At 45.0% G+C, this 12,359-nt stretch overlaps 1 protein-coding gene across 1 annotated transcript in view; it reads left to right on the top strand.

Annotated features, from left to right (window-relative positions):
- LOC144827556 (enoyl-CoA delta isomerase 2-like) overlaps nt 1-12,359 on the top strand; it is a 957,733-nt gene that overhangs the window by 349,708 nt on the left and 595,666 nt on the right. Inside the window, exon 3 of the mRNA XM_078685819.1 lies at nt 3,471-3,540. Within this exon, the coding sequence (XP_078541945.1) occupies nt 3,471-3,540 (70 nt within the window). The remainder of the gene's footprint in view (nt 1-3,470; nt 3,541-12,359) is intronic.

Below are 12,359 nucleotides of genomic sequence, written 5' to 3'. Positions count from 1 at the left end.
GCCCCATTCCATGTTTTTCTTTACAGGTGATACAAAGTAGCATGAACGTGGATCTTTTGGCAACCGGTAACCAATGCAGTGCTTTCAAGGCAGGTGAGATGTGGTCTCAGGGTTTGATATGCAAGAGTAGTCTGGCAGCTGAGTTCTGAATCCGTTGTAGTCTTTACATGGTTGTTAAAGGTGATCCGTGATAGAGACTTTTGGTGTAATCGAGTTTGGACAGAACAAGGGAGACAAAGCTTGATCTTGCTAGTTTGTAGACTTGGGCCTTCATCAATAGCTTGAAGTCCATGGTCACGCCAAGGTTTCTTACTTCCTTCGATGCTTTAGGCGGTGATCCCAGATCATCAGGCCAGGCGGCAAGCGGGTCATAATGTTTCCAATAGCCACAGGTGAGTATTTCCATTTTGGAAGCATTCAATTTGAGACTGCTCCAAATCATCCACTGATCAACATCCCTGAGACATCTGAAAATTGGGGCTTTTCCAATGTCTTTGGGGCATTCCAGTTGAAGGAGTATTGGTATGTCATCTGCATAGTTATAGCATGTGAGGTGAAATTGGTTGATCAGTTCTGGTAATGACTTCATGTAGATGTTGAAATGCATGGGCGAGATGATAGAGCCTTGAGGGACCCCTGCGTTTGCGGAGTATGGTTTGGAAAAGGAAATTGGGGTATGGATGACATTAGTTCTGTTTCGAAGGTAGGAAGCAATCCACTCTAGACCAGTTTCCTCTATGCCGGCTTCATAGAGGCTTTGTTTCAGAGTGTCATGATCAACCGTGTCAAAGGCAGCTGAGAGGTCCAAGAGGAGTAGCGCAGCAACCCCGTTGCGGTTTACTGTATTCTTCAGGTCCTCCCTCATGGCAAGGAGGGCAGATTAAGTGCCTCTTCTCAGATGAAATCCTGTTTGGAAGTCTGAAAGTATGTCATTCTCTTCAATGAATTGTGACATCTGGGTGAGCGCTGCTCTTTCTATCAGTTTGCCCAGGAAAGATCCATTGTAATGGGTCTGTAGTTGTCAGGGTTTGGCGGGTCCAAGTTTGTTTTCTTCAGTAAATGGCATATGTGTGACTTTTTGATTTGTTCTGGAAATATTCCTGTAGTTAAGGAATGGTTAATGATTCTTCTTACTGGAGTGGCAGTAGAGGTTGGTAAAATAATTGACTTGAAAGTTTGTGGTGGACAGGGGCTCGAAGGGCTGCCGACAGGCCTGCTTGATGTGACCAGGTCAATACATTTATCGTGTAAGATGTGTTGGAAGGAATGGAGAGGCTGGGTTAGAGTATTCTTGGATTGTTGTTTTGTACAAGGGTTAGTGCTGGTGCTTTGTTTCTGTATTAAGTACAAGTCCAATATGACTGCTTTGTCCGTGTAATGATTTGCCAGTTTGTCTGTGAAATCTTGAGTAACAGGATGAGTTCCTTCTAGGTAATTTGGTTTGTGAAATTCATTGAGAATTTTATAGAATTCTTCATTTGCACATTTAGAATTTTGAATTCTGTCTGAATAGTACATTTTCTTAGCTTTTTTGACAGCTGACTTGTATAATCTGTTAATTTTCTGTAGTTGAAGTTTGTCTTGTTTGGCATTTGTTTTGAGCCAGGTTTGTTGCAGCTTTCTAATTTGTTGTTTTGTGTCTTTCATTTCTATGCTTCTCCAAGGCGCTTTTTATCTTTTGTTCTGTTGTGTGGTATCAGGATATCAAAAAGTTTCCTGTAGACACTCAGATTTTGAACATAATTTATTGTTTCCAGATTTGTACTGGATGTTAGTTGTGTTTCTGAGTGTTCCAAATTGAGTTTGCTCCACGTCAGATAGGTGGATGGATGTGAGGTAATTTTAGGCGAGTCGCTTATTGTTCTTTTATGTTGGAAAGCAAGCAAGTGGTGGTCCGACCACGTGACTGGAGTAATAGTTTGAAAGGTAACTAGTTCAGTTTTAGCAGAAAGGACATCTAGGATATGTCCAGCAATGTATGTGGGTTTGTGGTCAATCTGATGCAGTTTCAGTGCATCTAGGCCAGTGATTATTGGAGTGTAATATGTTATCAGATTTAAAACTGTGTCTAGAAGTGCATCTGGGAATGTTGCCTTGCTAGGTGGAGGTCTGTAAAGGAGCAGGAAGTTAAAGGAGGAAGACGGTGTAGGATTGCATCTTGTTCGAAGAGCCTCATAATTCTTTATGGAGATGTCATCAACTTTAGTGATATGTAATTTTTGCCTGAGCACAAAAGGTTGACCACCTACTTTTTTGCCTATAAGATTTTGGGTGATCTTTTGATAGCCTAGAGGAACGCCTTCATGCAGGACTGGAGCCATATCATCTTCCAACCATGATTCAGTTATGAATAGTATGTCTAGTTTTGCATCTGTGAGAAGGTCGTAGATGTGATATTTGTTTTTAGAGAGGGATCGAGCGTTTATTAGTAGACAGATGGGTACTCAGAAGACGGCAGGGGACTCGGACTCTCAGTGAAGGGTAGGCGCTGGGCGGGGAGAAGCCGCTGACTAGGCCAAGCCTCCACCACAATCCATGTCCCCTCACGTATGTCAAAGTGTTGCAGCGGCTATCGTCACTCACCCTGTAGTTACGGCACGGGTCCCCCGATCAGCCCGGTGAGGCAGCAATCCACGGGCCGCAGTGGTGTTTTTTGGCGGTACGTGGAGCGGGAGGGAGGCAAAGCGGGGCACCGCAGGCCTGGCCTCAGGCTCACCCACTACTCCTGTCATCGCGGGCCCTCCAAGGCACGCTGGGCTGCCTCCCACTCCAGCAAGGTCCCACGTGAGCACAATGTACAGATTTATTAGGCCTATTTATTAAGAGGTGGGAAAAAATACATTCCTGTACATGCTTCATGGGAGAGGACAAAGCAAATGTGGTAAACATCCACAAAGCTGCCACTTTGTGCCTTTTCGCTAATATTTGCAATGACCTTGCTACAATGAGGTGTAGTAAGTGTTGAAAGTGTGCTATCTAAATTAAAAACGAGACATGAAACATTGTGTAAATTCATATTCCATTTCTCTTACAAATTGCAGACAATCCATAGAACTTGATTTAAGCGAAAAAGGTATACACTTGGCAAGCCATGAAAATCCTAAACTTCTATAGGCTACACCAGAGAATTTTGAGAATGGTGAAAATGTGATAAAATCTAATCAATGCATAGGTGTAGGTCTATACCTTGGGTCTACACATTGGGCAGTTACGCCTTCACCCTGGAAACAGGATTTACCATGCAATGCCTTTGTTACTCGGTAAGTATAAGAAGCGCTCAAAAATTAACCATGAAAGTAAACATAAAAAAGCAACAATTACAGTTGGTGAACGATTTCACAATTACTGTACATTCTAAGGTGTTATTCCAACAAAAGTAATACCATTGAACACTGACAACTAGAAGCCTCAAAAATCTAAGAGTTTCGGCTTTTGCTATGACTGATGAGGCTTTTTTCATTTTGTAACAGATGGTAAGAGAACTAATACAAGCACTTGAGGAAGCTGGAAGAGATGACTCATCTATAACAGTTCTGACAGGTGACGTTTATTTACAATATAAACTAATTGAGTCATTTTGGTGTACTATTATTAGATACTGCTCTAACATCATATGGTCAAGTGCTAAAACATAAAGTGGCAGTTGAATCACACAACAAATATATTAAATGGTGTGTTACATGGAAAATTCATGATAAAATATTTGAAAATATAATACTGTCTACATTTAGAAATATAGTATTTGTGCACACTTCTCATGAAGTAAATAGCACACAGATACCACTTTATGGTGTATGTTAGACTCAAAAAGGCTACTTAAGAGCTATGAGTGAATGATACATTGGACACAAACTGTAATTGCGTTCATTTTTCCATTAGTGCCTGTTATGAGTCGGTCTCAATTTGTGCTAACTCCATTATTTATGTAAATTCTGTAGCATCAGCTTAGTAGAACCCTAATTGACAGGTGGTGTTCTCTAGCGGAGTTGTCTTTTTCAGGGAAACTTGTTGTGATGGTTCTGAAAGAGTAGATCAATATTACAAGCAACACCTAAACATCAGTAGTTTTCAATAGCCACAATGTGTCCAACATGTTAGGTCTTTCAATTACTAAACATCGCCTAAATCTCTTCCTTCATATTTCTGGATTCACTCATGACCAACAATCATAAACACAGAGGTTTTTCCTAATTCAGTGTTACATTTGCACTTAGAAACTGAACTTGCTTTTGGTTACCTGGTCCATGACCATCACCTTCATTTAGACTAGTGCTTTGTTTGGCCAGTTTTTCATTATGCCTGATATTTACTTTTTATTGGTTATTATATCTAGGGATGGGGTAATTTTAAACACACCCTACCAGTTCTGTTTTCTTTATGGGTGTGCACTGAGAAAGTCACTATTCAGTTGGTGGTTAACACAGTGCATGTGCTAGATGGTGAGGGGTTCTATCCTGTTTAGGTCAAAATAGAAACAACTTGTTTTGAAGGGTTTGGGGTCTTGCATGAGGCTATGTGAATCCTAGAGTGACTTCAATAGTCCACAAAGTCTACCCCGGGGTCTGTGATCTTTGGAAAGGGCTCCTGTAGCCATGTTGGGCCCCCTCTGTGGTCTGCTAATTTTAGCTCAGAGCTGGTGATCTTAGACATGTTTGGACTACCTGCAGAGTTTGGGGTCCATATACTCCACCCACAGACTAGCAAGAGATCCAACAAGGGCAGACAAACCTGTGTGGTTTGGTGAACCCAAAAAATGGACCCTGGGACTGGCTTTACTAGCACACCAAAAGCAATGCTTATGCCATCACAATATTTATACCAATAAGTAACAACTCCTAAAAGCACTAAGTAATTAAATAACCACACATACTAAACCCAATAAATAATACTGCATTCATAGTCATCTCTTTCATAGTGTTAAGAATAATATAATATGTAATCTCTTCCATAAGATTATTTACAAGTTTCGTAATTGCGCCAGTCACATCAAGGTGAGGTTATGAGTATTGCATTTGGAGTGCGAGTTACCATTTGCATGCCTGGTGTGCATTTTATGGATTGCAGAACTAATAATATTATTAAATGTCAGCATTTTTGCTTTTAATTCCTAAGCATACATGTACTTTAACTGTGGTTACTTAAGTGCTAAGCGCCTAAAACCAAAGATAACCGTAAGCTCCATTTAACAGTGGTTTTCAGCGAAAACATACAAATATATATGTATATATATCACAAATTCACCCACATTGATCCTCTCTTACAACAAAAGTACACAGCACTACCACAGAGGCATCGCAGCCTCCTACTGGGCCATAGAGCCCTACCGTCTAGAGTGTCTTCTTAAAGTTCACAAGTGCCCAATCCTTTTTTACTGCTCCTAAGCAGCTAGGCTGTGCATCTCCATATGAAGGAAATGGCAAAATGACTAGCCATTTTATAATTATATATTTGTGTGTTTTTTTAAAACAGTACATAATTATCCATTTTATGTTTTTAAAACAGTTTTTTACATTATTTTTATATGTATGTGCTGTTCCTCATCAATGTAAAGTACATTGCGTTCATTACCCTTGAAAAACATAAAGTACACGTGCAGATGAAACATTGAACAATTCCAATTCACAGCAAATACATATATATATATATATATATATATATATTCACTGAAAAAACCATAGGTTTCAGGGACGTTATAGTTAGTTGGGCATTTCACTTATACAAAACTAGAGAAATTCTGCCGTTTTAGTTAGTTCAGCTAACTATAACTCGCGCCCCCGCAATGCACTGCTGATGATGTCACATATTACATCATTTATGCCCCGTGGTGAGTTTTAATTTGGGAATTAAGTCCCCTTGAATCCTGAGGGTCCCTGGGGGCCAACTAGCCCACCTGGTACCTCCAGTAAGCGCCACAAAGCTACGTTGCAGAGAGGTGTAAAAAGGGGCATGGCCTTGGACCACCTCTCTGCAACGCAGCCCTGTGGTGCTTACTGGAGGTACCTAGTGGACTAGTTAACCCCCAGGGACTCTCAGGATACAAGGGTACTTAATCCCCCAACTTAAAACGTGCCACGGGGCGTGTTTGCACACATGTCACATCAGACCCCACCCCCTCCATTCACCACTGTACAAACGCGCCCCATAGCACGTTTTAAGTTGGGGGATTAAGGCCCCTTGAATCCTTAAGTTCTCTGGGGTCCAACTAGCCCACCAGGTACCTCCAGTAAGCACCACAGAGCTGCGTTGCAGAGAGGTGTAAAAAGGGGCGTGGCCTCAGATCACCTCTCGGCAACGCAGCCCTGTGGCTCTTACTGGAGGTACCTGGTGGGCTAGTTGGCCCCCAGGGACCCTCAGTATTCAAGGGGAATTAATTCACCAACTTAAAACATGCCATGGGGCGTGTTGGCAGAGTGGTGCAGGGTGGGGGCTGGGCCTCTCGCGCGAAGGCGGCTTTAAACAAAAAAAATGTTTTTTAAGAAGCGGGGTTGTGTGGCCCCCCTTGTTTTACTATTTAATATTTTTGGGCAATCACAGTAAAGCTTGGGCTCGGGAGGGGTCGCGAACCCACCACTGCCCTAGATATCGATATTTTTTCTTTTTCTAATTTCTGAGGAACTACTGACCGGATTTACACCATTTAACAAAAAACACTCTTTCGGAACCAAGGGCTACCTATTTGCCAAATTTGGTGTAATTCTGTTCAGCAGTTCGGGCTGTAGCTTTGTCTAAAGTTTCCTATGGAAAATGACATGGGGAAAATATGTTTTGGGACCCTCCTTTTTTCTCGCCCCCGACTTGGTGAATCACCCCGAAACATTTCAAGACAGGAGCTGGCCAGAGTTGATCACTAGTTTTGAAAATGTCACGAAGATTCGTCAACCGGCGGCAAAGTTATTGGGAAAGCAAAAAACGATTTTCCTATGGAATGTAGGTCCTAACTATAACTACCTACTGGTGACTGCCAGTAGGAAACATATATATATACACACACATATATATTATATACACACATATATATATATATATATACACGTATATCTATATACACATATTACCTACTGCCGGTCGCCAGTAGGTAGTTATAGTTAGAACCTAGTTTCCATAGGAAAAGCATTTTTTGATATAATAATAACTTTGGCGTTGTTTGACAAATCTTCCTGAAATTCTCCCTTAAACAGTTCTATCCAGGTCAGCTGCTATCCTGAAAGTTTGGTTGTGATTCGTAAAGCGGGGGCAGAGAAAAAAGGGGGTCCCAAAACGCATTTTCCCCCATGTTAATTTCCATAGGAAATTTTGAGATGGGCTACAGCCGACACTACTTAACGGAATTACCCCAAATTTGCCAAAAAGGTAGCACTTGGATCAGAAAGTGACTTTTTTTTAAATGGTGTAAATCCGTTCAGTAGTTGCTGAGAAATTAAAAAAATAAGAGGTTCGATATCTGGGCAGAGACTAACCCCCCGAGCACAAGCTTCACTGTGATTGGCTGCCAACACTTCAAACCAGGAAGTGTTGGCATCCATCTTGTGACTCGGTAGAAGCGAGTCATGAGAAAACAGAGAAACAAAGATAGCAAACAAGAGAAGGGGGCAAGGTAGAAACACCCTGGCCCCCTAGACCTGGTCAGGAAGTCCCAGAAGGACCCCCAGGGTCAAAAAAACCTTTTTTTTTTATTTCAGGGCAATACGCGCTGGGGTCGTGAATTCCACCAAATTATTTAAAAACAATGGAGCGTGGGTTCCCGCTTTTTATTTTAATGAGGTCCCTGGGTGGGCTACGTCCCGGGGCATTTCTTAAAAAATAATAGCAGGGCACGCTGGGGCCCCTGCAGCTCTGGGAACCACCACCTCCCCTGGGCTTCACTCATGTTGGGAGGGGGGCCATGCGGCCCCCCCTCCAGGAGCCAGTGATAGCCCTGGGGACCGCTACCCCCAGGACCGGCTCCTGCAGTGTCCTGGGGTGCCCACCCCGGGACACTGCTGTTTACTGTGACAGGGCGGGAGCCGCGCAGCTCCCGCCCTGCCATAGCAAACTTGCTCTGGATTTTGGAAGCGAAAGCTGGAAAACCTGCTCTTGCTTCCAAAATCCAAAGCTGATTTTCCACACGGGGAGGTGCATGTCAGCAGCTCCCCGTGTGGAAAAGCAATGCCGGCTCCCACAGGACGCAGGGAGATGGCAGGACCGTGGGGGCATTGGGGCTCCCCCCACGGTCCCCAATGGTGAGGCCATGCCCCAGGGGGTGGGATTCCTCGGGCCGGAATTGGCTACGGGAGGGGGCAGATGCGGCCCTCTTCTTGTTTTTTTTTTTAAATCATGAACATGTCGGCATGCTTCGGGGGATAGGATCCCCGAGGCGAATGTAAATTAGTGAAAGTGGATGTTTAGAGAATTTCTTTTTTTTAAATGGATTCGTGTCTCTCAGTGCGGCTCCTCGTGTGAAAGTGATGGGTGCACGGCTCTCAGCATGGTACTTGAGGACTTCTTAAGTCTTTCAAACACCAAGGGGTATATTCTCAAGTACACATCGCCAAGTTAACTGCACTTTATCGAAACCAAAATGGTGATACATTTAACGCATCATTCACAAGCTGGAGCAAAAAGCCCATATCACCAGTTTACCGGTGATAGCAGCCTCAAAAAGCATTGTCATGGATGACCCCGTAAAATATTGCTAATGAGATATAGAGTAGTCGTTTCCGTTCAATAAGCAGCAAACACATCACTTCTCAAGTTTCTCACCCACCAGCAAGATCATCGAAGAGAGTACATAACAGGTGATAAGGTGCGTTAGAACCAGGAAGTTTACACCTACTCTGATCTGGTGTAAAGTCAGACTGCAACCTGCAACATGAAATGGAGCCCAGCCCAGAGCCACACCTGAACGATAATAGATGCAATGGAGCCAACGATCATGCAGCTCGGAGACCCAACACGGCTCCGCCACCAGCCCCTTGTCCGCCATCCCCTCTCACCCCCCAACAAACAAATGTGACAGCAACCTTAGGAAATCTCGAACGTAACAAATTGGTTGGTGTCGCACAATTATAATTAAGAAGATGCATGTGAGGTTGGACAAATAAGAATCACAGTCATGTATGGATTTACATATAAAACATTTTATTTAAACAAAACAACAACAAATAAAACTATGTACAGCCATGGTGTCACCGCTGGACCATATGTGAATCACAGCCTGTAAGACAAAAAGCAAGATAAGATTGTGCATCATGCGTCCATAAAAGGAGAGAGAGAGAGGGAGAAAGAGAGAGAGAAAGAGTGGGAGAGAGGAAGAGAGGAAGAGAGATAGAAAGAAAGAGTGAGAGAGAGAAGAAGACAGAGAAAGAGAGATAGAGAAAGAGAGAGGAAGAGAGAGAGAAAGAGAAAAAGAGTGAGATACAAGGAAGAGAGAGAGAAAGAAAGAAACTGTGAGAGAAATGAAGAGAGAGAAAGAGTGAGACAGAGAGGAAGAGAAGAAGAGAGAGACAAGAGATAGAATGAGAGCGAGAGAGAAAGAGTGTGAGTGACAGAATGGAAGAGATGGAGAGGGGGGGTGAGTGTTGACACTGTGGAGAGAATCCTCACAGCTCACCTTTCTGCCACTGGTGTGTCTCCAACCACATGCTGGGACATACTGCAGCCCTCGAGTTTAGTCATCTGAAACATACTATAGAATCAGTAATGGCAGAGTACATTCAACTGGGCATGCCTAATTCTCTGTTTTGCCCCTGCACACCCAGGCTGCTGCACTCCATCAACTCCTGCCACCCAGAGGTGTCTGCCCGCCTCTGCGCACCCAGGCTGCTGTACCCCATCCACTCCTACTGCCCAGAGGTGTCTGCGCGCTGCTGTGCACCCAGGCTGCTGCACCCCACCCACTCCCACTGCCCGGAGGTGACTGCCCGTTGCTGAGCACCCAGACTGCTGCACCCCATCCACTCCCACTGCCAGAGGTGTCTGCCCGCTCCTGTGCACCCAGGCTGAGAGGAAGAGAGAGAGAGAAAGAAAGTGTGAGAGAGAGAGAGAGAGAGGAAGACAGAGAAAGAGAGAAGGAGTGAGAGAGAGAGGAAGAAAGAGAGAGAAAGAGTGCAATACAAGGAAGAGAGAGAGAGAAACAGTGTGAGAGAGAGAAAGAGAGAGAGAGAAAGAGTGAGACAGAGAGGAACAGCGAGAGAAAGAGAAAGCATGAGAGAGAGAGGAAGAGACAGAGAACGAGTGTGAGAGAGAGAGAAAGAGTGTGAGTGACAGAAAGGAAGAGATGCAGAGGGAGAGTGAGTGTTGACACTGTGGAGAAAATCCTCAAAGCTCACCTTTCTGCCACCGGTGTGTCTCTAACCACTTGCCGGGACATAGTGCAACCCTCAAGTGTAGTCATCTGAAACTTAGTATAGAATCAGTAATGGCAGAGTACGTACAACTGCACATGCCTAATTGTCTGTTTCGTCCCTGCGCACCCAGGCTGCTGCACCCCATTGATTCCCACCACCCAGAGGTGTTTGCCTGCCTCTATACACCCAGGCTGCAGTACCCAATCCACTTCCACTGCCCAGAGGTGTCTGCCCGCTGCTGTGTACCCAGGCTGCTGCACCCCACCCACTCCCACTGCCCAGAGGTGACTGCCCACCACTGTGCAAACAAGCCTCTCTGCTCACCTTCCGCCACCAGCGTGTGTCGAAGAGGGTCCACCATGTGCCGAAGCAACCTCCTCAGACATTGCGTACACACGGTCAAGCTGAGCTCACAATTCAAAGTTGGTGTGGATTGCTAGGATGGCCACGCATCATCGCAGACTGCAGACGTGCTCAGCTCTGGTGACACTAACTCAGTGGAACTGAAGTTATTGCCTCGTGGCGGGAGGTCTGTGTCGGGGGGGTCATCAATCTGTGAATCACAGCCTGCTAGACAAAAAGAAAGACACGATTGTGCGTCATGCGTCAAAGGAGAGAGAGAGAAAGAGTGAGAGAGAGGAAGAGAGAGAGAAAGAGAGAAACAGTGTGAGAAAGAGGAAGAGTGAAACAGAGGAAGAGTGAGAGAGAGAAAGAGAGAGAGAAAGAATGAGAGAGAGAAGAAGAGAGAGAGAAAGAGAGAAACAGTGTGAGAGAGAGGAACAGAGAGAGAAAGAGTGCGAGGGAGAGAAAGAAAGAGATGGAGAGGGATAGTGAGTGCCCACACTGTGGGCAAAACCCTTACAGCTCACCTTCCCCACCGGTGTGTCTCTAACCACATGCCGGGACATAGTGGAGCCCTCCAGCTTACTAATCTGAAACATAGTACAGAATCAGTAATGGCAGAGTACATACGACTGTGCACGCCTAAATCGCTGTCCCGCCTTTGTGCATCCAGGCTACTGCACCCCATCCAATTCCACTGCCCAGAGGTGTCTGCCCGCTGCTGCGTACCCAGGCTGCTGCACCCTATCCACTTCCACTGCCCAGAGGAGTCTGCCCGATGCTGCGCACCCAGGCTGCTGCACCCCATCCACTTCCACTGCCCAGAGGTGACTGCCCGCCACTGCGCACCCAGGCTGCTACACCACATCCACTCCCACTGCCCAGAGATTTTTTTATTTTATTTATTTTAAGGTTTTATAGAGCGCGAACATGACCCGTGAGGGTATCAGAGCGCTTTACAGATACAATAGAGTAATACAGGGTTATAGCACACAAAAAACAGGTAGAACGATAAAAACAGTACATAGGAGACCTTACAGAGAATCAGGGGGATGAAGGTGGGACAGGGTAGCAGACGGGTACTGTACCTGGAGGATATGATAGGCTATCCAGCAGGATAAATATAATACAATGAACAAGAAAAGTGATGTACAAGGACGCAGGATAGGCCAACAGTCTCTCAGGTGGCTGAGGGAACGAGATTAGCCAAGGAATTTACCCATGAGAAAGGCCTTGGCCTCCTTTTTGAAGCGAGCAAAGGAAGGGATTTTTCTAATGTCGGGAGGGAGGGAGTTCCATATTCTTGGTGCAGCTCCAGTGAAAGCCCGATTGTAGGTTGTTATTTTCCTAAAGCGTGCAGGCCGGAGTGGTCGATCTTGAGTGTCTGTTTCCTCCAGATAACATAAGCTTCTGAGCAAGATACGCAGGGGAGTTAGAGTGAAGGGCCTTGTGCGTGATGCATGCCAGCTTGAGGTGAATCCTCGCCTCGAAGGGGAGCCAGTTTAACGCTTTCAAGTGAGGAGTGATGTGATCGAATTTTTTGAGCCTGTAAGTAGTCTGGCTGCTGCGTTGAGGCAGGCTTTTAAGGGTGCCAGCGAGATCTTAGGTAAGCCAGAGAGGGTGGAGCAACCGTATTCCAGTCGAGAGATGACCAATGATTGGACAGCGAGTTTGAGGTCCGGAGTGTCTAGA

The sequence above is a fragment of the Lissotriton helveticus genome, chromosome 4_1, assembly GCF_964261635.1.
Source record: "Lissotriton helveticus chromosome 4_1, aLisHel1.1, whole genome shotgun sequence".
NCBI lineage: Eukaryota > Metazoa > Chordata > Amphibia > Caudata > Salamandridae > Lissotriton > Lissotriton helveticus.
Note: the sequence above shows the minus strand (reverse complement) of the source record. Positions and strands in the feature narration are given on the sequence as shown.